Raw genomic sequence first — 26,762 nt, 5'->3', positions numbered from 1 at the left:
CCTCAGAAGTCTTTACCATCACACCAACAAACAATGCCTGTGAAACTGGGCAATGGGCATAACATAGTATGGGAACTCCAGTGTCATTTGTAAGTCAGCCAACCTGCATGATATACAACAGAAAGAGTAAAGTGTTTATGGTCAGAAAAACTGGTTTGAAGGTAACTTTGCAATTAATTGGCAGTATGCTATTAAACAGACTACAGGCTCTGGAGTCAGATAGACACGTTAGGTTGGCCAAAAAGTTCGTTCCATAACATTTAACGGAAAAACCCGAACGAACTATTTGGCCAACCCAATAGATTGAAATCCTGGCTTTGAGACCACTGTGTAGGGTGATAAAGTTTATGCATAGAACAAAGGCACCTGATCAAGAAAGCAAAATGGGGATGAAATTCTGCCCATGTTCAGCACACCAAGCCATCCACCCTGGAAGGGAAGCTCCATTTTCTAGAAGAGGTGGCACCTAACCCAGGCCCTAAGCTGCTGACTAGAGTAGTGTAGCAGCCCAGAAGAAGTTTCAGTTACTTTACTGGTTCACCACAGGGGGTGCCTTTTTCTATTTGAAAAGTGTCTCATAGGGCTTCCCTGGTGGCACAGTGGTTGAGAGTCCGCCTGCCGATGCAGGGGACGTGGGTTCGTGCCCCGGTCCGGGAAGGTCCCACATGCCGCGGACCGGCTGGGCCCGTGAGCCATGGCCGGTGAGCCTGCGCGTCCGGAGCCTGTGCTCCGCAACGGGAGAGGCCGCAACAGTGAGAGGCCCGCGTACCGCAAAAAACAAAACAAACAACAAAAAAAGTGTCTCATAAGCTAGTGGTGACTTCCTACTCCAGTACTTACTACTAGTTAGGTAATCTGGGGCAAGTTACTTAACCACTCTAAACCTCGGTTTCCTTTTGTGGAAAAAGTGTTTGAAAATAGTACTTCCCTCATAGTGAGGTTTTGAGGATTACATAAAATGATGCAAGTAAAGTGTGTAGTACAGTGCCAGGCACTGAATAAGTGGTCAATAAATTGTAACCAGTAAATTATAACAACCATGTGTAGTATCACACCTCTCTTGAGCCTCAGATTCCTCATCTGTTGAAATGAATACCATCTACTTCGTAAGCCATTTCCATGAATGTTGAATTGTGACAATAAGAAAGCATTTTATAAACTACTTCATGTTTACTTATAATTTTTATCTAAAGCATTAGCAAATACAGAAAGTTCTTGGTACCTAGTGCTTAGTAAATGCACGATGAACGTTAAACAATATTGTTGCTGTTAGAATTGACAATTTATTTAACGGTTTTACACCATATATTCATGTTTGGCGTATTACTTATTTTAGGGAGAATAATCATGCTCATGGGTCATTTTAAATTGTGAGAGGAAAATTAACTCATTAGAGAGCTCTGTAAACAATACAAATTTAAGGGGTCTAAGACTAAGTGGTATCCAGTCCAAAAAAAAAAAAACCACAAATCCTACAATCTATCAGGTTTGAGATAATTTCTTAAAAAAAAAGGAAAAATCATCTCAAAGAACACTAAACCGTCTTGCTTAATATTAGAACCTCTCAATAGGAAAGACTGTGTTTTATATCCACGTGACACACATAAATCACCAGATTTACACATAGTGGCAAAGCTGCAGTTTCTCTGAACTTGGAAACAGTGTTCCTTAGAAACTGCCTGTTGATTCATTTCAACTTCAAAATAGATATTTGATCCTGGTCCCTTAAGAAAAGAGCTCCTTCCACCCCTATGGCAATGTTTGGGATATTTAAAGCTTCTATTACCATAAATTCCAAGCTTATGGGTCTCACAGAAGCCATAATTCAGCTACAAGGAACATATACACCACAGGCCTACAAACCAGTGGATTTAACAGGTCTCCAATTCTGCAACTGAATGATGCTTACTGTGACCATACAGCAGGAAAAACGCAAAATAAAAGACCTAAGATTGCTATCAGATCTTATCCCACCACCAGAATGCTTGCTACACATTTGCTGATACAGTATTAAAGAACGAAAAGAATGTTTTCCCAACTTTATGCCTGTATCTTCTTGGCACTCTAACAAAAAGCACATTCTGTATTTACTGTGGATTATTCTCCCCATCAAGACACATTTTGATAGGACAGAGACCAAGAAGCTCTGCATTCAAATCTGAATCTGTCACTAAATAGTGTTATGTCCTCAGTAAATCATTTAACCTCTGTGAGTTTCCTCTGAGATAATGTATGATAAAGATTTTTTCTATTATAAAATGATATATATATGGAAATAATTATTTCTTCCAATACTATGTCATACAAATAGGTATTAAAATTCCTGTTTTATGCATATGTATGGCTGAGTCGCTTTGCTGTGCACCTGAAACTATCACAACATTGTTAATTGGCTATACTCAAATATAAAATAAAAAGTTAAAAAAAAAGAAAGTAGAATGTCCAGTGAGGGAAAAAAAAAAAAATCCCTGTTTTAGTTATTTCAATGAACGACAAAAGAAAAGTGAAAGTGCTTCTCAAGAATAGAAACATTCTAATGCAAGCCTTATGAATTGCATCACCTTTTAATTCTTTGGAATCTTATTACAGTACCTGCTACAGGTACTACACACAAATGGCTCAATCAAAAGGTAATCATAATTTGGAAACTTCTGGAAGCATAAGTATTGACAGTTGGGATAATCAGCTTCATCAGCAATACAATCTGCCAATACCTGCTGCATTCTTTTGGCTTGTTTAGTAGCATTTCATGTGGCGCATGCTATCCCACAAGGGCAGTAAAAGTACAGCTTCAAATATGCCTATCCTCACATCTCTCAGGGTTACTCAGGGCACGGGACACCTCCATTTAATAAATGAGGAAAGTCTGAGCAATCACCTAAACATATGAAATAAAAGATAAAGCCAGAAGTGGAGCAATAAATAGGCTAAATTCACTGTTATTTTTCCTAAAATGCACTGCCTTCCTTGGGGCAGGACAAACCTCCAAACTGCAAACAACAAAAAACCTCCCTGTTCTTTCTCCCAGGCTTCTTTACTACCTGAGAATCATGCACAACAGAGCACAGAAGCAAAAAAGTTTGTCCTATGAGGCATTTCAAGGGATTAACTTCATGTAATCTTTGGTTTCTACTTGGCAGCTCTACAAACTATATATAAACTGACCTCCAATAAGATCAAGGCCAGACTCATGTGACTCAAGCTTCTCCATTTGGGAAGGAAACACTAGACATCCAGCAAAATAATCTGTCAAAGGACAAGTCTCCCTGTGTCATGAACAGGCAGATGAACACAGCTGCCAAACGTCAAGTGTAATACTGAACTGCTCTCGCTAATGTGCACTTTCCACATTTAGAGAGGAATTATTTTCTTTACTTAATGTGCGTTAATTATTACTAAAGCACAACATCTCTAATCTCACATATAAACATACCCCTAAGAAATAAAACAACCACCTCAAATGGTTCTAAAAGACGACTTAGCTAGAAGCCAAACACAATAGTTCCAAAATTATATTCCAAAATGAAATACTCGTGTGCTAAATAGTGTACAAATATGTTGTCACTGGCACAATATTTTGCTAACAATGTACGGCAACACTGATATCACATATCACAAGTTTAAAATGGCTGCTCATCTAGACCTGAGGTCCACAGATGAAGTAAATGCTGATTTGGTTTTAAAACACTAAATATGTTTCAGCTGCTGAAATGCATCACCAATTTGAATTTATACAGAGAACATAGTCCATAAAATATAATAAAACAGTGTGCAAATTTTCAGAAGGCAGAAATGAGCAACGTTTTGTTTTGCTTTTTTTAACTAGATGTGTGTTTAAAGTTGAAACACAGAGGTTTTGACACAGAGGTTGTTATTGAAGATTTGCATCTGATAGACGATCTATGCTCCTGTGGCCATAATTTATGTGAAATGTATTTAAAAACCATTTAAAGTCTAATTTAAATTTTGAAACTCTTCAAGGTATAGTCTATTCACTTTAATTTTTCTCTCTTTCATGAAAACTGTGTTATGGTTTCTGAGGAGCTGGCTGGCTGACTCTGATGGTTCACAGATGCTCCAAACCTCATCTGGGATTGTTCTCCTGTGCCATCTTCCCTTTCCTGACACATAACAACTATTTTGGGCTCCAGGACTCAATTCCAACATATGTGCATGGAGGGTTTTCCCACACCACCAACAAGCAATTCTTGAACACCAGCAGGGTGTCCAAGAATTCAACTTAATTCTGACACTATCTACCTGGAGAGAGAGTTAGAAACTTAGGAACAGCCAGATGGAACAGATGCACAGGGCAAGGTGTGTGGGCAGGAGGGCCTCTCCAGGCAGATCATTTTCCCTGCATGTCCACATGTTCACCAACCTGGAAGCTCCAAGCAATGATCTCTGAAGCAGAAGATCTGAAAAGACAAACTAAGGACCACTGATTTCATATCAGAGGCCATTAAAAGGGTTTTTCTGATGTAATGACATTTAAAACAGTGTAATTACACAGAAAGCATTTAAAATTGATCCTGAGAGCTGATTTTAAATAAAAAATGGATTAAAGGTATAAATGGGCAACTCACAGTAGGAAAAACATGAATAGCTAACAAATATTTTTAAAATACTCTACCTCACTCGTAAGCAGGAAAATGATTTAAAAGACTTTTAAGATTCCATTTCATATACATCATATAGGCAAAAAATAAAAAGCCTGACAATAACAAGTGTTGAAAGGATATGGAACAATGTAAACTCTTAAACACTGCTGGTAAAAAAGTAAATTGCTACGACCACTTTGGGCAGCATCTGTAAAGAAAAATATGTAAACCCTATATCCCAGCAATCCTAATCACAGGCAAACCACAGAGAGAGCCTGGCACATGTACCCAAGGAGACTTGTACAATAATGTTCACAGCCACATTTTTATTAGGAAAAAAAATGGAAATAGCTGTATGACAATCAATAGGTGAATAGATAATGTTCAAAAACTGCTTGCCGAATGAATGACACTGAGGGGTGAATGGCAATGTTCTCAAAGGAGGTCAGAGCCTCAGGAATCTGTGGGACAATACCAAAAAGCACAACATCCATGTCATCAGAGAGGAGAAAAAGATATGGCACACAAAAACGGAAGACAAACTGTGGTACATCCATACAATTGAATACTATTCAGCAATAAAAAAGAACAAACCATTGGAACAACATGGATGAATCTCAAAGGCATTATGCTGAGTAAAAGAAGCCAATCTCCAAATGTTACAAACTATTTTATTCCATTTATATGAAAATCTGCAAAAGGCAAAAGTATAGGAACAGAACACAGATCAAAGGTTGCCAGGGATTAGGGATGAGAGGAGGGTTTGAGTATAACAGAGAGCACAAGGGAATTTTAGAGGTGATGAAACTGTTTTGCACTCTGACTGTTGAGGTGGTTACACAAATCTCCATGTGTTATATACACTACCAAACGTAAGGTAGATAGCTAGTGGGAAGCAGCCGCATAGCACAGGGTGATCAGCTCCGTGCTTTGTGACCACCTGGAGGGGTGGGATAGGGAGGGTGGGAGGGAGGGAGACGCAAGAGGGAAGAGATATGGGAACACATGTATATGTATAACTGATTCACTTTGTTATAAAGCAGAAACTAACACACCATTGTAAAGCAATTATACTCCAATAAAGATGTAAAAAATAATAATAAAAAATAAAAAGCAAAAAAAAAATCTCCATGTGTGTAAAATTCATATAAATGTATACCCAAGAAAGCCAATTTTATTATATATAAACTTTAAAAGTCTGAAAAAAATCAAGCTCTCCTCCAGAGAGATATATATCTGAGATTTACGATACCATATATCATATAACTTTTATACATAATACGTATAAATATATAAATCATAGATCATATACTTTTTTTTTTTTTTTTTTTTTTTTAATTTTATTTATTTATTTTTGGCTGTGTTGGGTCTTCATTTCTGTGCGAGGGCTTTCTCTAGTTGCGGCGAGCAGGGGCCACTCTTCATCGCGGTGCGCGGGCTGGCCTCTCACTGTCGCGGCCTCTCTTGTTCCGGAGCACAGGCTCCAGACGCACAGGCTCAGTAGTTGTGGCTCACGGGCCCAGTTGCTCCACGGCATGTGGGATCCTCCCAGACCAGGGCTCGAACCCGTGTCCCCTGCATTGGCAGGCAGATTCTCAGCCACTGTGCCACCAGGGAAGCCCCGATCATATACTTTTATACATAATATAAAAGGCCATCATGCAGTTAGATGACCATCCACATAAATACTATGACATCTCCCTCAAAGATGGTTAACAAAAAGCCTAAATAAGGGCACTGAACAATAAAAGTCAAATATGTAATCAATGTCTTAAAACAAAATTTTCTTAGGAAGAACATGCTCAGTTTTTTGTACTTGTTTTATGAAGTTAATTTGGAACTTAAAGACAATAAGTTTGCACAATTAAAGGAAACATTTTTCTGTCACAATGGTTTCATGCCTGCAAAACTTTCTTGCGGGGATGGGAGACACTGCCAGTCTGTTAAATTAAAATTCTCTTATCTTTTCCTTCTCATTCAACTTCTCAATTTCAGTGTTCCCTGAATAAAAAGTTATCTAAATCCTTAGATGAAGGAGACCCCACCCACAGATCAGGACATTAATGGTGAAAACTTCCATGAATTCACTTTCCACAACCTACCAAGATTACCTAAAGAAAAGGTAGCAAAGCTAAAACAGCACCCTTTAACTCAGGTGACCATGTGTCCTAGTCTGCCTGGGACAGCCCTGGTTTAACACCTTCTGTGCTGACATAAGTTTTAACAGCACCTTCTTTCACCCTAAAGGTGCTGAGGTTTAGACAACAAATTATATGGCCAATCTACCCTTAACCTATTTCCCTTTAGAAACCTAACTCACAAACCCTACCTATCACCAAGACATACAAAGTAGTCCTACAAAGTGAAGCCCTTGTACTAGTTTTTTTTTTAGAAAAAGACAGGAAAAATGAATTTAATTAATCTAATGTGTTGTACTTACTTATTTTGTGAATTATAGCTAATAAAATTCTCTTCTTGGGATTCTATAAATAACCTGAAACTCTACTTAATCCATACCCATAGGGTTAATACTTTAGGAGAAACTCTATCAGTCATGTTGAAGAAAAACAAATCACCCATTTAAAATCTCTACCCATGTCTCCATTCTTGTTTTAAAGCCATTTAATGCATAGAGAAGCCAGTGCTTTTTTTAAAAAACTGGAGTATAGCTGACTCACACGCTTATATTAGTTTCAGGTGTACAACATAGTAATTTGATATTTTTATAGATCATACTCCATACAAAGTTATTATAAAATATTGACTATATTCCCTGTTCTGTCCATTACATCTTTGTAATTTATTTATTTTAATAACTAATAGTTTTTACCTCTTACTCCCCTTCACCTATTTTACCCCTCCCCCATCCTTCTTCCCTCTGGTAACCACTGGTTTGCTTTCTGTATCTGTCTGTTTCTGTTTTGTTATATTTGTTTGTTTGTTTTAATTTTTAGATACCATATACAAGTGAAAACATACAATATTTGTTTTTCTCTGTCTGACTTATTTTTCTAAGCAGAATACCCTCCAGGTCCATCCATGTTGCTCCAAATGGCAAATTTTCATTCTTTTTTATGGTTGAGTAATATTCCATTGTGTATATATGCCACACCTTCTTTATCCAAGGCCAGTGCTTTTAGGGTGCTATTTGCCAAATTCTCAGGAAGCTAAATGACTCTAATATGTTATACCTCCAGATGGAAAGTTTACCTCTGTTTCTTTGATGTGCTATTATCAAAGAAAGGACAGGATTCAAATTACAATTATTTCTTGAGACTATAACAAACATGGACCAGGATGAATTTCTTTTAAAGTCTATCTAAAACAATGAACTTAACATCCTCAGGGAATGAACTACCCAGACTCCTTATATCTCCTTCTTAACATTCACCCTTTGTACAGGTCACTGGACAGGAAACAGTTAACACCTGCTATCACTCCTTGGTAATAGATGTGATGGGATAAAGAGAATAAAACAATAGACCTACACTGTATGTTACGACAGCCATTAGTCACATGATAATTGAGACGTGTGGTAAGATTTTGAGGACTTAGTACCAAAAAAATGTAAAATAACTCAATTTTTTTCACCTGTTTCTTTTTACCTTTTCTAATGTGGCTACTAAAAAGTTTTAAATTACATATATGTCTGCATTATATTTCTACTGAACAGTCCTGTAATAGACTATGTTTTGATGTGTTTCCATAATCATTTTCATAATAACAATAGCAGTCATAATACTGAGTTAGTTATAAAGTCTTTGCAATTGCACCAAAAGTTCCAAAGCAACAAAATTATCTGTAACAAGAACAGTCCCTGTTATCTCTATAGTAATAAGCACTATACTCTCTTTAACAGATTCTTAAAAGAAGAAAATGAAAACCAAAGCAAAACTTGGAATATTTTTTAAATGTAATGCTCCTCATTTTTTTTGTTCTTTTTTTTTTTTTTTCTTTTTAAAAATTACTGGTTCAAGGAGTATTCTTAACTATTTGTCTGGGCACTCTGCAATCTCTGAAATATCTCAAAGCAACCAACCATAGATTTAAGACCACAATGGCAGCTTAGGAAACCCACATCTACAGAGGAGTACTATGCAAGATGAGGAAGCAAGACCTCGGCCATGTACACAGACTAAATCAGGGGTCCCCAACCCCTGGGCTGTGGACCAGTACAAGTCTGTGGCCGGTTAGGGACTGGGCTGCACAGCAGGAGGTGACTGGCAGGCGAGCGAATGAAGCTTCATCTGCTGCTCCCCAATGCTCCCCATGGCTTGTATTACCGCCAGAACCATCAATTGCATTACTGCCTGAACAATACCGCCCCCATCCCGCCCCCATCTGTGGAAAAACTGTCTTCCACGAAACCAGTCCCTGGTGCCAAAAAGGTTGGGGACCGCTGGACTAAATGCAGCAAATAGGAGGCAACCTAAGTTCAAACAAAAGTAAGTGCAAACTATTACTCCATAACACTTCGCCTGCATCTCCTCCTAAACTTTTCCTTTTTTTTAGTTTATATTTTTAGCTGCTTTGGTCACATCTCCAGATTTAGGCTGAAAAGGCCTAAACAGTTTCATTGTTGGGTTCAGAATTCCCCTTTTATTTCCAAATTTCAAATAAAGTAACTTCATGCTTCACAACCTACCATGAAGTGTTTACCAAACTCCTAAGTGAGAGATAATAAATCAGGCCCCACCTGATCTCCCTAAGTACTGACAAGTCTTGATATCTCAGAGTTGTCATTAGAAGAACCAAATAAATTCTTTCTCCTATATCCTGGCTTACCTTACATGGTAGCAATTGTAACAAATCTGCATTAATTTCAGATGGCTCCTGACATTACAATTAAAAAAATAGCATAAAATCTCCAAACACAAAGCAGCTAGTATAATCTCTGTTTGGAAGCAATTTCAGATATTTCAAGCACTGAATCTTATTACATATCCTAGAAGGAATAGGAGACCTAAAAATAATGGACCTTAGACTTACAGCTTAGGACAGACAGAGCTTCAAAAAATACAATTCAGGGCTTCCCTGGTGGCGCAGTGGTTGAGAGTCCGCCTGCCGATGGAGGGGACACAGGTTCGTGCCCCGGTCCGGGAAGATCCCACATGCCATGGAGCACCTGGGTCCATGAGCCATGGCCGCTGAGCCTGCGTGTCTGGAGACTGTGCTCCGCAACGGGAGAGGCCACAGCGGTGAAAGGCCCGCGTACCGCAAAAAAAAAAAAAAAAAATTCAAATGATATATCTCTCTAGAGCCAGATTTATCCAATTTAAAAAGGAGGTAATATTTATATAGACAGCAGGTGACATTTATGCCTCTTTGATACTTAAAGTTAACTAAAAATCTACTGTACAAAGGTTTGTTTGTTTTTTTTACAACCACAGAAAATCTTTTGGATTCTCAGGTATGTGCTATGATTTAGAGCTTCTGATCAAGTATTTTTTCCTTTTAAGTATTTTTCCTTTAAAATCTGGCCATATTCAAATATTTTATGGAGGCTTCTTCTTTTTATTTATTTATTTTTTTAGCTGTACGCGGGCCTCTCACTGTTGCCTAGAGAAGTGGACTTAATTGATATTTATAGGACATTCCATCCAAAAACAACAGAATACACATTTTTCTCAAGTGCTCATGGAACATTCTCCAGGATAGATCATGTCTTGGGTCACAAATCAAGCCTTGGTAATTTTAAGAAAATTGAAATTGTATCAAGTACCTTTTCCGACCACAACGCTATGAGACTAGATATCAATTACAGGAAAAGATCTGTAAAAAATACAAACACATGAAGGCTAAACAATACAATACTTAATAACGCAGTGATCACTGAAGAAATCAAAGAGGAAATCAAAAATAACCTAGAAACAAATGACAATGGAGACAACGACCACCCAAAACCTAGGAGATGCAGCAAAAGCAGTTCGAAGAGGGAAGTTTATAGCAATACAATCCTACCTTAAGAAACAGGAAACATCTAGAATAAACAACCGAACCTTGCACCTAAAGCTATTAGAGCAAGAAGAACAAAAAAACCCCAAAGTTAGCAGGAGGAAAGAAATAATAAAGATCAGATCAGAAATAAATGAAAAAGTAATGAAGGAAACGATAGCAAACATCAATAAAACTAAAAGCTGGTTCTGTGAGAAGATAAACAAAATTGATAAACCATTAGCCAGACTCATCAAGAAAAAAAGGGAGAAGACTCAAATCAATAGAATTAGAAATGAAAAAGGAGAAGTAACAACTGACACTGCAGAAATACAAAGGATCATGAGAGATTACTACAAGCAACTCTATGACGATAAAATGGACAACCTGGAAGAAATGGACAAATTCTTAGAAATGCACAACCTGCCAAAACTGAATCAGGAAGAAATAGAAAGTATGAACAGACCAATCACAAGCACTGAAATTGAAACTGTGATTAAAAATCTTCCAACAAACAAAAGCCCAGGACCAGATGGCTTCACAGGCGAATGCTATCAAACATTTAGAGAAGAGCTAACACCTATCTTTCTCAAACTCTTCCAAAATATAGCAGAGGGAGGAACACTCCCAAACTCATTCTACGAAGCCACCATCACCCTGGTACCAATACCAGACAAGGATGTCACAAAGAAAGAAAACTACAGGCCAATATCACTGATGAACATAGATGCAAAAATCCTCAACAAAATACTAGCAAACAGAATCCAACAGCACATTAAAGGGATCATACACCATGATCAAGTGGGTTTATTCCAGGAATGCAAGGATTCTTCAATATATGCAAATCAATCAATGTGATACACCATATTAACAAATTGAAGGAGAAAAACCATATGGTCATCTCAATAGATGCAGAGAAAGCTTTCAACAAAATTCAACACCCATTTATGATAAAAACCCTCTGGAAACTAGGCATAGAGGGAACTTTCCTCAACATAATAAAGGCCATATATGACAAACGCACAGCCAACATCGTCCTCAATGGTGAAAAAATGAAAGCATTTCCACTAAGATCAGGAACAAGACAAGGTTGCCCACTCTCACCACTCTTATTCAACATAGTTTTGGAAGTTTTAGCCACAGCAATCAGAAGAAAAGGAAATAAAAGGAATTCAAGTTGGAAAAGAAGACGTAAAGCTGTCACTGTTTGCAAATGACATGATATTATACACAGAGAATCCTAAAGATGCTACCAGAAAACTACTAGAGCTAACCAATGAATTTGGTAAAGTAGCAGGATACAAAATTAATGCACAGAAATCTCTGGCATTCCTATATACTAATGATGAAAAATCTGAAAGTGACATCAAGAAAACACTCCCATTTACCACTGCAACAAAAAGAATAAAATATCTAGGAATAAACCTACCCAAGGAGACAAAAGACCTGTATGCAGAAAATTATAAGACACTGATGAAAGAAATTAAAGATGATACAAATAGATGGAGAGATATACCATGTCCTTGGATTGGAAGAATCAACATTGTGAAAATGACTCTACTACCCAAAGCAATCTATAGTTTCAATGCAATCCCTAACAAACTACCACTGGCATTTTTCACAGAACTAGAACAAAAATTTCACAATTTGTATGGAAACACAAAAGACCCTGAATAGCCAAAGCAATCTTGAGAAAGAAAAACGGAGCTGGAGGAATCGGGCTCCCTGACTTCAGACTATACTACAAAGCTACAGTAATCAAGACAGTAATATACATCAATGGAACAGGATAGAAAGCCCAGAGATAAACCCACACACATTTGGTCATGTTATCTTTGATAAAGGAGGCAGGAATGTACAGTGGAGAAAGGACAGCCTCTTCAATAAGTGGTGCTGGGAAAACTGGACAGGTACATGTAAAAGTATGAGATTAGAACACTCCCTAAGACCGTACACAAAAATAAGCTCAAAATGGATTAAAGAACTAAATTTTAGGCCAGAAACTATCAAACTCTTAGAGGAAAACATAGGCAGAACACTCTATGACATAAATCACAGCAAGATCCTTTTTGACCCACCTCCTAGAGAAATGGAAATAAAAACAAAAATAAACAAATGGGACCTAATGAAACTTCAAAGCTTTTGCACAGCAAAAGAAACCATAAACAAGACCAAAAGACAACCCTCAGAATGGGAGAAAATATTTGCAAATGAAGCAACTGAGAAAGGATTCATCTCCAAAATATACAAGCAGCTCATGCAGCTCAGTAACAAAAAAACAAACAACCCAATCCAAAAATGGGCAGATGACCTAAATAGACATTTCTCCAAAGAAGATATACAGATTGCCAACACATGAAAGAATGCTCAACATCATTAATCATTAGAGAAATGCAAATCAAAACTACAATGAGATATCATCTCACACCGGTCAGAATGGCCATCATCAAAAAATCTAGAAACAATAAATGCTGGAGAGGGTGTGGAGAAAAGGGAACACTCTTGCACTGCTGGTGGGAATGTGCATTGGTACAGCCACTATGAAGAACAGTATGGAGGCTCCTTAGAAAACTACATATAGAACTACCATATGACCCAGCAATCCCACTACTGGGCATATATCCTGAGAAAACCACAATTCTAAAAGAGTCATGAAGCAAAATGTTCATTGCAGCTCTATTTACAATAGCCAGGAGATGGAAACAACCTAAGTGTCCATCATCGGATGAATGGATAAAGAAGATGTGGCACATATATACAGTGGAATATTATTACTCAGCCATAAAAAGAAACGAATTTGAGTTATTTGTAGTGAGGTGGATGGACCTAGAGTCTGTCATACAGAGTGAAGCAAGTCAGAAAGAGAAAGACAAATACCATATGCTAACACATATATATGGAATCTAAGAAAAAAAAAAAAGGTCATGAAGAACCTAGGGGTAAGACAGGAATAAAGACACAGACCTACTACAGAATGGACTTGAGGATATGGGGAGGAGGAAGGGTGAGCTGTGACGAAGTGAGAGAGTGGCATGGACATATGTACACTACCAAACGTAAAACAGATAGCTAGTGGGAAGCAGCCGCATAGCACAGAGAGATTTGTGACCACCTAGAGGGGTGGGATAGGGAGGGTGGGAGGGAGGGAGACACAAGAGGGAAGAGATATGGGAACATATGTATATGTATAACTGATTCACTTTGTTATAAAGCAGAAACTAACACACCATTGTAAAGCAATTATAGTCCAATAAAAATGTAAAAAAAAAATAGCTACTCGTATGGAATGATGAAGTACTATAGATGGATTGTGGTGACGGTTCACAACAATGTCAGTGTATTTAATGTCACTGAACTGTACACTTAAATATGGTTAAAATGGTAAATTTTTTAATATGTATATTGTAAGACAGTTAAAAAATATTTAACAGCTCCTCAGCCAAGTGTGACTACCAGCTTTCACAGGAAGATACTGAGACTATGGTGAGAAATTCTGGCCATGTAAAATATTATGGTACATGGAACAGTAAAAAAAACTTTAAAATAAGCAAAAAGGCTCTCACTGAAAAAGTTGTACTGTGAGGATACTCTGTTTTACAAAATATCTGTGTTTGCTAAGTTCTTGTGACAAAAAGTAACATACTATGGTAGTTGTTTATGTATAAAATATTAAATACTATTTGCTCCATTGGAAGAAAAACTAAATATACCTTTAGGTAGACAGAATTTGAGCCTTTAGATATAAACCTGCTTGCTTAAAAAACTGAATTAAACTGTTCTAAGTTGTCCATAAGCTCTTCAATTTTATATATATCTTTAACTCACATAAACTAACCACATAAACAATTTATAATATTAATATGAAATACTTATTTGCAGATCTTATTACACAAATCCAAAAGAAGAGGGGCAGGTCACTTTAAGGAGAGAAAACTCTTAAACCAAACGCCCAGTGGCTGAAAGAAAATATGAAATCTCAACTGGTGATACGGGGACTATCTGCTGACTCAGAGGTCTATGTGAACATCCTTGCATACTCTCCAAAAAAAACTCACACGAACAGGTCTGGCAGAAGGAAATCTGCCCTGCAGCTCAAAGAAATCTGGTATGAACCAGATGTTTTTAAGAAAGGAGAGGGGGCCTGTGACTTTGAACAACCACCAGCCTTGCAGTTTTATGTTCTGTCTCAAAGCTGTGACCTGTCAGCCAAAAATTCTAGTATTTTCTCCTCCTCACCAAACTCTTCTGGTTTTAAGGAGCTAATTGACAAAATGAAATCAGTCCATTGATCAAGTCTGCACTCAGTCTGTCACTAAGTAGGAACATCATATTACGGCTAACATTAACCATCCAAAAACAAAAACAAACAAAAAAACACTGCTTTAGATCTAGGATAGGAAAAATGAAGCCAAAAGACAGTTATTACATAATACAAAGACAAAATTTATAAAATATATAGAAAATACTTCCTATATTAAGGGTGGGTTTAAAAGGAATTGGGTTAAAATAATTTTCAAATAATAGAACAAAACAAAACAAAAAATATGTGAAGATGAGTTACAGCATAATTTACAAAAAACAAATGGCTGGATTACTGGAAAGATCCCCAGAGCTTAATTATACTATAGAATGGTATCTTGCTCAGCATCTCAGAATCAGCTGCCATCATGGACCAAGAGAACTTCAAGTAGACGTAAAGCTACTATATAGAACAAGGGTTATTTTCAAGTACAATTAGTTGTCTCAAACTCTACCATGCATATACTCATCTTTCAGTTTCTTCACAGCTACTCTTCCAATAAGAGCTCTTCTAGTTGATAATGCAAAATCCATCTTTTTTGTTAAAGTTTCTTTCATTTGCCTCTAAGTTCATAATAAACTAATTTACATCAAAAAGCTTACACTGCCCCGGTCCGGGAAGATCCCACATGCCGCGGCAGCGGCTGGGACCGTGAGCCATGGCCGCTGAGCCTGCGCGTCCGGAGCCTGTGCTCCGCAATGGGAGAGGCCACAGCAGTGAGAGGCCCACGTATCGCAAAAAAAAAAAAAAAAAAAAAAAAAAGCTTACACTGCAAGCTTCTGGAAGTAGAAATATGCTTATAGGTGCTTATATAGCACCTTAAATATAGGTGCTTATATAGCACCTTAAATGAACAAGTACAAAAAAAGAAAAGCTTCCAATGATAGAACGGTGCCTGATATACAGAAGGTACTAAGTACAAATATTTGCTGAATGACTAAAGGAATGAATTATGGATAAGTTGACCATCTCCCCCTCATAATGATGTTTATGTTAAAGGGGATCGAGAAACCCTTCTCTAGACAGCTGATCAGCAGGCAAGGCCGTGAAACATAAAGTGGTGACCGAGTGGCTCACTCTCACGCTCACACTCTCTCTTGCCCCCTCATCCCCACCCCCGCCACTCACACACACATATACGTTTGATACCAAAGCCAAATATCAAGTACTTGTTTCCCCCCTTTCCCTGACTTCCTGCCTTGCATAAAATTCCTAGTAGTATTTACAGCTTTGCACCCCCTAAAAATCAGCTCAGGGTTGTCCAAAGAGCAAGCAGCCATTCTAACTCTGTCTTCAGGAGAAAGACCTTTCCTAACTCAGGTTCTCTGGTGCTTTCTATCTCCTCCAATGGGGAAAATCATTCCCTGAAAATTAGCCATACTCCTGCCCATGGCCAACAGATTCCTTTTATAATTAATGGCTCTTCCTTATCAGTCATACCCATATGTGTGAAAGTTGTTGGGCAAGACATATGTCTGCCTATCTTCCAGTGTGTCCTACATGAACCCTACCAGCTACAGTTTTCACACAGTGACTTTAGTCAATGAATAGGCAAGCACTCAATGTACACATGAAAATGATGACTCTTAATTTATAAATAAAAACACTGACCAGTGGTGACCAGTAGGTTGTGACTATAAGAGTTGTATTCATTTTTGAGCACTATTTACTTAATCAAAGGCCTAGAAGTCTAAAAAGTGGCTGAAATGTATCTAAAAATGCTGAAAAGCTCTAAGGAAAAATGGTAATGCAACAGAGTATAAATTAAATAGAACTGCAAGTCTCAAGAAACCTCCATGTTGACATAGACGGACAGAGTACACAGAAAAAACAGAAACAAGTGGAATCAAGAACACTAATCAAACAGAAGTTTTAGATATAAATAATCCACAAGCCACAGTCAACTTGGAAGCATGGCACAGGAAATGTCAAGTGAGCACTGACCACAGGAAACATGGACACTCTTCTCGCAGTACAGATGTCTTTCATTCTACCTGGTATGAAAATACCTTCCACTTTCAAAAGAAGACTGTTTCTATGTTTATCTTTTGCAGTGAATGTCTATAAATTACAGGGGCATATTTTTGACATAATTTGCCTATGTGTATTGAAACCTATATTCAGTCATGGCCAGTTAAATGCTGCTCTCTCAAGAGTTCAGTTATTAAACTCATGAACTGTTGTATCTGAGGGGAGAAAAAAGATAGTTAATTGTGTTTATAATTAAATATATGAATACATGCATTAATATTTTATTAACAATTACTGAAATATGCTGGATCAGCCCACATTATGCCAAACACAGCTAGAAACGTTTTACACATCCAGTAAGTCTGTGCCTATCAGATTTAGAAACCCTTCTCTCTCAGAACCACGCTCTCATCTCCCCACCGCCACAACTGGATTTAAGTACCTGTCCTGACAGATAGTTCATTAAGAGATATGACCACACCTAAGAGCAACACACTGGCTATCTGGGCAAAGGAGCAAATGACTCACAGTACCTTTTGGTTTGAATTATACCAGCTTTTATGACCTCACTGGAGTCAAAGTCAGAAATCAAGAAAACAAATAACACCTAGGATATGCATACAGAAAGGAGTCAGAAGTCAGAAAGTAATGCAGAACTAAAAATCACACTTCTGAAGCTTGGTTTTTCAAGAAATTCCAAGAAGACTGATAAATAAGAAGTTTTATTTTGGGAAAATCATTCCTAATAGGATAGTTTGACATTTCACTGTCACGATCAGCCATGAACTATGGAGCTTCCTATTTTGAGGTAAGAGAATAAAAAGCTTCACACTAGAAGGGAAAAAATCATGATGAGAGAGAATACACTTTTCCAGCTATTATTAATTAAAATAGAGCAAGGTGAAAAAAACACTGACTGACAGGTTCAAGGCAGAGTACCATTAAAAGTCTTAATTTTCTTCACTGGTTAACTTCATATACTAAGCCTACTTTAAGGAGAAAGAGGCTGAATAACCACAGCCGCCCCCTGCCCCCAGCCCTACTCCAGCAAAAAGTCAGACTACAGGAGCATAAGAAGTTGGCTTTCTTTAAAATGAAATTTTTTCCTCTATCTCATAAACAGAGCAGCCTGAAGGACTGCTGCAAGGAAGGCTATTAAAATGCTAAATTTGTCTACAACTGAAATTAACACTTTTTAGCTAGAAGTCAAAGAAAACAGGCATATATACATCTAGTCTGACTTTATCATCTTTCCAATTCCCAGCACTTCAGATTTTTAAAAACCCTATTTGACACAATGTAATTTTACAATATTCAAATTATGCTAAACATAATCTCAAATGTTATTTTTAAAGTGTATAAAAGGGAATGGTCTATCTCAAATCTTAATATGGACTTCAATGTATACTCATCATTCCAGCCTTTTCTTTTTTGGCAACTAGTCACTAGTAGTCAAAAAAATTCTAAGGAAAGTTACTCCTAGACACTCCAATTTACAGTTTGGACTTCAGTAATTCAAACAATTTCCTGTGCCTCTACTATGAGCAGCATATCCCTGTGGCACAACATTTAAGCCTAGGTATTTATACTAAGTGCACATATTACTTGCCTTCTAATACATATCCAAATATACTTTTGTCTCTAGCTGAATATAATAATGAGGGGGTATTCAAATAATAGTACAAATTACTGGGGCCTTGAATAAAGAGCTGGGGCCTTGAAGGACCAACAGCATTTTGACCAATAGAAAGGGTCAGGAGGACAGCCGACATAAAAAGAGGCCATGAACAAAGACAGAACCACAAGGCACGTCTCAGGAATCTAGCACAGCAAAAGCCTACGTTGCTAAAGGGAGAGAAGAAAAAAGAAGAACCTGTAAAGTTAGACTGGGTTCAAACCATGAAGGACTTTCAATACCAAAGCTCACGAATTGTAAGCTTTATTCTCCAGGCAACAGGCAGAAGAGTTGAAGCAGAAGGGTGACCATTAAAAACTGTGTACCAAATACAGAATTTCCACAGATAAGAAATTACAAGTTTCACATAACATTGCCTCACGTTCTGTTATTTATAACCCTGAACTACTGAAATATGAAGCTAGAATGTCAACACTATGGCTATCAGTACTCAACATCTCTTTATTCAAGACAAAAATCCACATTTCCTTGCTTAGGATAAACTTTCTAGAAAGGCTTTGTCTTTTTGTCCCATTTTACCTAAAACAAACAGCACAGACCAGAAGAAAAAGTAGAGGCTTTTCTAACATTTGCTCAGTCTGAAAGCTAAATCTGGCACATAGGGTACACACAACTTTATTACTATATATGACTGGTGCTATTCCCCACTCCATGAGGTTATTTTTGATTTGGTGAACATATAAGTAAGGGAGGGATGAGTGGGAGGAATTTCTCAGTGCCTCCAGGGAACATACTCATAAAACTTTACTCCTTTCCCCCCCTTTATCTTCCTCAGAAAAACTTTTTGATGACTATAATTCTAAGCTTTATTCCATTAAGAGAGTTAGAAAGCTTTCCAGTGGTTTTATATAATAGACTATAACTCTGTCCCCAGTTCTAGTCTAAGTTTTCTCATTCTTTTAAATTATTACAGGATTTCTCCAGCTGCACTAACTCCCAGAAGCCTGCAAGTCCTCATGACTACTAAAGCAGCAACTATACCTACAATTGTACCTACCCCATCTATACCACGGCTTATCCCTACTCCTACGCCAACTTACAAGTATTAGACAAAGAATTGTTAGCATGTAATCAACAGCTTGCTGCACCTGAAGCCTATATAAAGGAATTGTCCACTCTTTTTTTTTTCTTTCTTTTTTTGCGGTACGCGGGCCTCTCACTGTTGTGGCCTCTCCCGTTGCGGAGTACAGGCTCCGGACACGCAGGCTCAGCAGCCATGGCTCACGGGCCCAGCCACTCCGCGGCACGTGGGATCTTCCTGGACCGGGGCACGAACCCGTGTCCCCTGCATTGGCAGGCGGACTCTCAACCACTGCACCACCAGGGAGGCCCGGAATTGTCCACTCTTGAAAATCAGATAAAAAGTTAAGAAGCAGAAAAGGGGGAAACACTGACAACTTTCCTCTTGTGGAGTTCATACAGGGTTGCTTCCCTTATCCCCTCCTTTTAAGCTTTAAGTTATAAAACCTCTTACAATTAGGTTATGTGCTGTTTGAGGTCTGGGGCCATGGCCTAGCAATGTGGGTCTTTTACATGGAAGGTACAGAAAAAGTCAGTTTTTTCTTAAGCATTTTTCTTGAATAAGTATTTCTTGAATTGAGGTTTCTGCTCATCTGTTTTACCACTTTTGTTCCTATCCAGCTCTAACAGAAAGCTCCTACTATTACATTTGTGATCACCCTTCTTTATTTGTTTTCTTACTTCCAAGACACAGTTACTCCTTAACATCTCTGAGATTCAAATCATGAGTGGAAAGTTGGACTTTTCATTTGGACTTTTCACTATTATGGTACTAACTGAAGAATTCCTGAAGTTTGGAAAAAGCAAGTTATTTTCAAGAAAAATGTCTGTGGCCATTTAGAGTTTAAGCCACAAGTCACATGCCCTGTATGCTTCACTAACAAGACTAAGAAGCTTTACATAATACTGTAGTGAATTATAAATAAGTTCTTATAGAAACTTTTCATAAACATTGAAAGCAACCAATCTGTGAAAGCACTTTGATCAAATGCTAACAGAACCATTTCTTCTTGTACTACAGTTTCTAACACCAAACAACTTCATGCTGACATCAAGCAACAATGTCCAAGATCATCCACCACTTAACCGCTAAATTCTTGGCCTAAAAATCATCAAAAGGGTACTGTTAAGCTAAGGCAAAGGAGTATGGTAATAAATCTCTTCCCTGACAAATGTTACGGATTTTAAAATACACGAGAGAACTGTAGCTTTTAAATCATTAAACTCCAAAGCTAAGGGGTTTCCCTGGTGGCGCAGTGGTTAAGAATCCACTTGCCAATGCAGGGCACATGGGTTCAAGCCCTGGTCCGGGAAGATCCCACATGCTGTGGAGCAACTAAGCTCGTGCGCCACAACTACTAAGCCTGCGCTCTAGAACCCTTGAGCCACAACTACTGAAGCTCACACAATTAGAACCTGTGCTCCGCAACAAGAGAAGCCACCACAATGAGAAGCCTGCACACTGCAACAAAGAGTAGTCTCTGCTCGTTGCAACTAGAGAAAGCCCGGGCACAGCAACAAAGACCCAACACAGCCAAAAATAAAATTAAAAACAAAAACAAAGCTAAAATTTACTAAGATAATAATGAGGGGGAGGAGGTATAGCTCAGAGTTTTTGTTTACAACCTATTTACTAAGGCAGCTTAGCAACATTTCTCCTAACACCTCCAGGAGGCAAATGTTGGTTATAATCCTTCTTTCCCAACAAGAATAAAGGGCCAACACTCGGTCTCCAGGGGATAAAATAGAATCATCTGAGAGAAAACAAAGGATGTCTGGGTTAGAAGGAAACATTTTCCTAACAGAATGTAACAATTTTTTCCCCTCTCACTTCCTTTTAGAACTATCAGCCTTTGCAAGTACAGGGGTACTAGGCAGCAGTCAGTGGGGCAAAAAATGAATCACAGAAATTAGTCAGAATCTTACTATTTAGTTATCTAATAATCCAGACCTGAGGTTAGAGGTAAATCTGAGCATGCAGAATGATCTGCCAAAGCCCAACCAACTTTCACTGTCACCATCCAGAGAACTACTAAAAGGAACAAAGGCAAGCATTAAGCAAAGTACTCTCCCAAAGGCATAAAAAAAAATCATGTACCCAACCTCCATGTGTACACACACCTCTCAATACACATAAAGGGTTTTAAACACTAAAAATGCTTATACTAATTTACTGTTATATTTGAAACTTTAAAAATTAAAGTATTAAATTGTGCTGATTTGCAAAACAAGAACATTTATGGCTTTCCTTGCTTTTTAAAAAAATGGTATAATACATAATAATTGTAAAAACTGAAATTAAATACAGAAATACATAACATGGAAAGTGACAGTCCCCTGCAACTCATCCCCCGGAGACAACAATTATTAAAAGTTTAAACCCCAGGATCTTATAATGTTCTATAATTACAAAATCTCAAGGTTGAGGATCCATATAGGTTGTATGTATAATGGAGCACCTCCTCCACTCCCAGCTAGAGATACTAAAATACACTACAATGTCCCTGGCCAGTGTTCAGCCAGCCTCTGCTTAAACAAATCTTTTGACAAGGACCTGATTACCTCCCAAAGGCATTTCACAACAGCCTTTATTCTAATACTGAGTGGCTATTACCTTCCTGTCAGATCATGCTGGTTTCTCTCTTGAGTATGTGTGCTGTTAATGTGCACCCATAAAATAAGGTACCCAGAAATGAACACAATACTCTGGAACAATCATAGTCCTTGTTCTGGACACTTTACTTCTATTAACAGAGCTCAAATCACACTGTGGACTCACAATGAACATTCTGTCAAATGAAACCCCCCCAGGTATTTTTCATGTTATTTGCTGTTAAACCACATCACATCTAGCTTCAATTACACTTATTTTTTGAATCATACATGGATTTTTACACTTACTGATGTTCAACACATCTTGATCATTTAGTCCATCCTTTTAGTCTAATAACTATTTTCAACCTCCATTTTGAAAAAATGACACATTAGCCATATAACTTATTGCCAGCTATATGGATTTGCAAAGCAAGTCATCAATAGTTCGTCCACGTTAATAAAAATGTTGAATGCAAAAATACTTTTCAGCTATTAAAAAAGGACTGAAATCCTGATACATGCTACAACATGGATGGACCCTGAGAACATTATGCTTAACAAAATAAGCCAGACACAGAAGGAAAATTATTGTATGATTACACTTATATGAGGTACCTAGAATAGGCAAATTCATAGGAACAGAAAGAAGAGTAGAGATTACAAGGGGCTGGGGGAAGGGAAAGCTATTGTTTAATTTTTAGAGTATTTGGAGGGATGATGAAAAAGTTTTACGTATAGTGATGATGTATTTAATGTTTCTGAATTGTACACTTACAAATGGTTAAAATAAATACTATGGTATGTATATTTTACCACAATAAAGAAAAAAAGGAATGAAGTATTGATACATGCTGAGTGAAAAAAAGCCCATTTCGAAAGGTTACATACCTCATAAGCCCATTTATACAACATTCCTGAAATGACAAACCTATAGAAATGGATAACAGATTAGTCATTGCCAGGGGTTAGGGAGTGGGGAGCAAAAAGATAGGTAGGATTTTAAAAGGACAAGAGGAAGGATCCTTTCGGTGACGGAACTGTTCTGTATCTTGACTGTGGTGGCAGATACAGAAGCCTACACACATAATAAAATTCCATAGAACTAACGCACAGACACACAAATGAGTAGAAGTAAAACAGAAAACCTAATAAAATCTCGGGATTGTACTGGTGTTAATATCCTGGTTGGGATATAGTACTACACTTTTGCAAAATGTTACCACTGGGGGGAAATGGGTAAAGGGTACGCTGGATCTCTCTGCAGTATTTCTTACAATTGCATGTGAACCTATAATTATCTCAAAGTTAAAAGTTTAATTTGAAAAAATAAGTAAATTTTAAAATGCTGAACAGAAGATGAAAAGTATAGTGTCTGCCTATTGCTACCATGTTCCCACTGTTCTTTTTTTTTGGTGGGAACATCTGTGTTTATTTGAGACACCAAAGCAGCAGGAGGGCTCCAGTGTGGCGGTGGAGGGAGGGGGCCCGAGAGCAGCTGGATTTCGGGCTGGGAGCAGATTCCTGGGTCAGCAGCCTAGACCTGGGGACAGCGGAAGACCTGTCTTCCTAAAGGCTGCTCTCGAAGTGAGTGAAATGAGGTGTGCAGAGATGCCAGGGGAAAGGGGTTCTGTGCCGGCGCTCGGGGCTGGGCTCCTGAGGCTTTACTCCCATCCTTCCCCCACACAGGCCGAGACCTGGCCACACGCTCACCCGTGCCCGGCAGGGCACACGGACCAGCGCCTGTCCACACAGCACATCTTCCGCACCTGCAGGCCGACAGGGGCAGGCCTGGGATCAGGTGCCCCTCCCAGCATGTCCCTGGGACATGGTTCTGACTCTGGGGCCCTCAGGCTCCGTTCCCAGGTTCCCCCTGGAAGGCTGACCGGGAAGTAAGGGTTAGCCAGCAGGTGTGTGGGTGCAGAGGGCAGGCCTGCCTGTGGGGACCCAGGGCCTAGAGGGTGGGCTCTGCAGGTGAGGAGTCTAGGGGAGGCGGTTTCGAGATCCTCTTGGGTCTGGGAGGAGCTGGGCTTTCCTTCCTTCCTGAGCTTTGGGAGTCTGGGCCGGGCACAGGGTCCCGGGGCTCAGGGGCCAAATCGCAGCAGAGCCGACAGCAGGCTGAGCAGGAGCCCGAGGCCCAGCACAGCAGCGCTGGCCCGCAGCCCGCCGTCGGCCGCACTGAAGTTGCACAGGAAGCTCTGGCAGCAGTGGGTGCCCACGGACGCCACACCGAGATTGACGCCCCGGATGGGGCAGATCGGGAAGCAGCCCTTGTTCAGGGTGTAGCCAAAGTCCACCACGTTCCCGATGCCAGCGGATGCAGAGATGGTCACACAGTAGTTGTCTGTATCGGAGCAGACGGTGGGCTTCAGGCAGTACCAGTTGCTGTTCTCATTCACGCAAGAGAAGCACACCAGGGAGGGGACTTGCTCCACACCCAGGAGGGCAGCCAGCAGCACCGGCAGGAAGACCTTCATTCTGGAGGGGACTGGCGTCCCGGCTGGGGTCTCACGAAGCCAAAGAAGTCAGCCCGCCGGCGGACGCAGGTCCCCCGCCCAGCCGCGCAGTCAAGTCTGCCCCCGAGCCCGAGCCCGTGGCAGCCCGCTCTCCCGGGCGGCCAGGCAGCGCGCGAGCGCAGTGGTTGTGCGGGGCCCCACTGTTCTTATCATGGTCAGTACAACTAGAACATCCCACCATTAGACATATGCATTCTTTTTATCAGAATTCTTTGGGTTTAACTACTTATAAGTCCACTTAATTATAAGAATGTAAAGTCCTCATTTTTCTCATCTTGTTTACAAAGAAATTATTATAACTTTGGTTCAATATCCAATACCTTAACTTTACATTTTTCAAAAATAACTTAGTAACTATTACTATGTCTAAAGCACAGTGCTATCCAATATATTTCCAAGAGAAATATGTGAGCCACGTATACAATTTTAAATAGTCTAGAAGCTACATTAACAAAAGAAAGAAAACAGGTAAAATTAATTTTAATAAAATATTTTAACACAATATATCCAAAATATTATCATTTCAACATCTAAATAATCTGATGTGTATTTTACACTTACAGCACATCTCAATTTGAGCTAGGCAAATTTCAAGTAACCTGTGGCTAGTTACTACCACAATGGACAGCATAGACAAAGCATTTCACTCAACTACTAGTTTCACAACTCTATTTAGAAAGAACATTAGGGTACTCTGCAACTATTACTTCCTTCATTAAAAAATATTTACAATTTTTTTTTTTTTTTTTGGCCACCCCGTGCGGCATGTGGGATCTTAGTTCCCTGACCAGGGATCGAACCCGTGCCCCCTGCAGTGGAAGCACGGACTCGGAATCACTGGACCACCAGGGAAGTCCCTAATATATTTACAATTTTTAAAATCCATTTTTAATCATCTATTCTAGAATCCTGCCTGTGTCACTAATCTCTCTCTGGTCTGCAAATCTACTTTCTTCTCTTTCTCAGAAGAACCATCTTCAATTTTCCAGTATTTCTCTCATTTTCTAAGATTTCTCGGATAATTTCACATGTAAGTTATCTGTACCACAGGTAATTTCATATGTAAGTTCTGACTACCATGTAGTTTATTTTTTTCTGGGATAACTCTATGCGCTCCTACAGACTCTTCACTATCCTCATACTAAAAGAGGTTCTTTATCTGAAATGTGAATAAGAGGTAAGAAATTATGCTTTCATTGTCATTTGTTTTAACATCATTAAATATAAATAGCAGGGCTTCCCTGGTGGCGCAGTGGTTGAGAGTCCGCCTGCCGATGCAGGGGACACGGGTTCGTGCCCCGGTCCGGGAAGATCCCACATGCTGCAGAGCGGCTGGGCCCGTAAGCCATGGCCGCTGAGCCTGCGTGTCCAGAGCCTGTGCTCCGCAACAGGAGAGGCCACAACAGTGAGAGGTCCGCGTACCGGAAAAAAAAAAAAAAGATTGAGCTAAATAAGACTAAGACCATCTAAATCGAAACATATTATATAGCAGGTATCATCAACTGAGCACTAGCTTATATGCTTTTCATACGTTGCCTCGACAACCTTACCAGATAGATTTTATCCATCCCATTTTATAGATGAGAAGACCAATGTTTAGTGAGATTAAGGTGGCTTGTCCAAGGTCAACCAAGGAGAAAATGGTAGATTCTGAAACCCAGTCTAGCACCAAAGCCTGTGTGAATTCTCTCTACCTTTCTTTCAGTACTCCTTACAGATATTCTATTTGTTTATTTTTTCCCATTTAATATTAATCAGGCATAAGAGCTCTTACTGAAAGATTACACTCATTAAACCCACTAAATGTAGAGAAAAATAAATCAAAAGGACATTTTTGGTCTCATGGATGCTCTCTCCTGTAATTTAATCAAGCTGAGAATACACTTAATAGCCTCCATTTGCTACTACAAAAGATGGTACATACGATAACTATGTAAATCGTTCTCACGGTCCAGTTAAACCAGTTATGAATTCTTTGAATACCCAAATGCATTTTGAGGGAGAGTAAAACAAACATAATCTAAATGTTACACACAAAACCTTGCAATACTAGGTACAAATGTTTCTTATATCCCTGGTGAGGGAATGTGCTGAAGGAGTGTGCCAGAAACCAACAGCATTTGTTTGACACA

General features: G+C 38.9%; 2 protein-coding genes across 4 annotated transcripts in view; both read right to left on the bottom strand.

The window, feature by feature from the left end:
* Positions 1-26,762, bottom strand: part of MCU (mitochondrial calcium uniporter) — a 219,343-nt gene that overhangs the window by 155,564 nt on the left and 37,017 nt on the right. The window lies entirely within an intron of this gene.
* LOC116741536 (lymphocyte antigen 6E-like) lies at positions 24,094-24,704 on the bottom strand. Its single transcript, XM_032608235.1, has one exon. The coding sequence runs from the start codon at positions 24,589-24,591 to the stop codon at positions 24,199-24,201; it is 393 nt and encodes a 130-aa protein (XP_032464126.1). The 5' UTR covers positions 24,592-24,704; the 3' UTR covers positions 24,094-24,198.

This window comes from Phocoena sinus, chromosome 16 (assembly GCF_008692025.1).
Source record: "Phocoena sinus isolate mPhoSin1 chromosome 16, mPhoSin1.pri, whole genome shotgun sequence".
In the NCBI taxonomy this organism is placed as follows: domain Eukaryota; kingdom Metazoa; phylum Chordata; class Mammalia; order Artiodactyla; family Phocoenidae; genus Phocoena; species Phocoena sinus.
The sequence above is the reverse complement of the archived record's forward strand: the minus strand, read 5'-3'. Positions and strand labels throughout refer to the sequence as shown.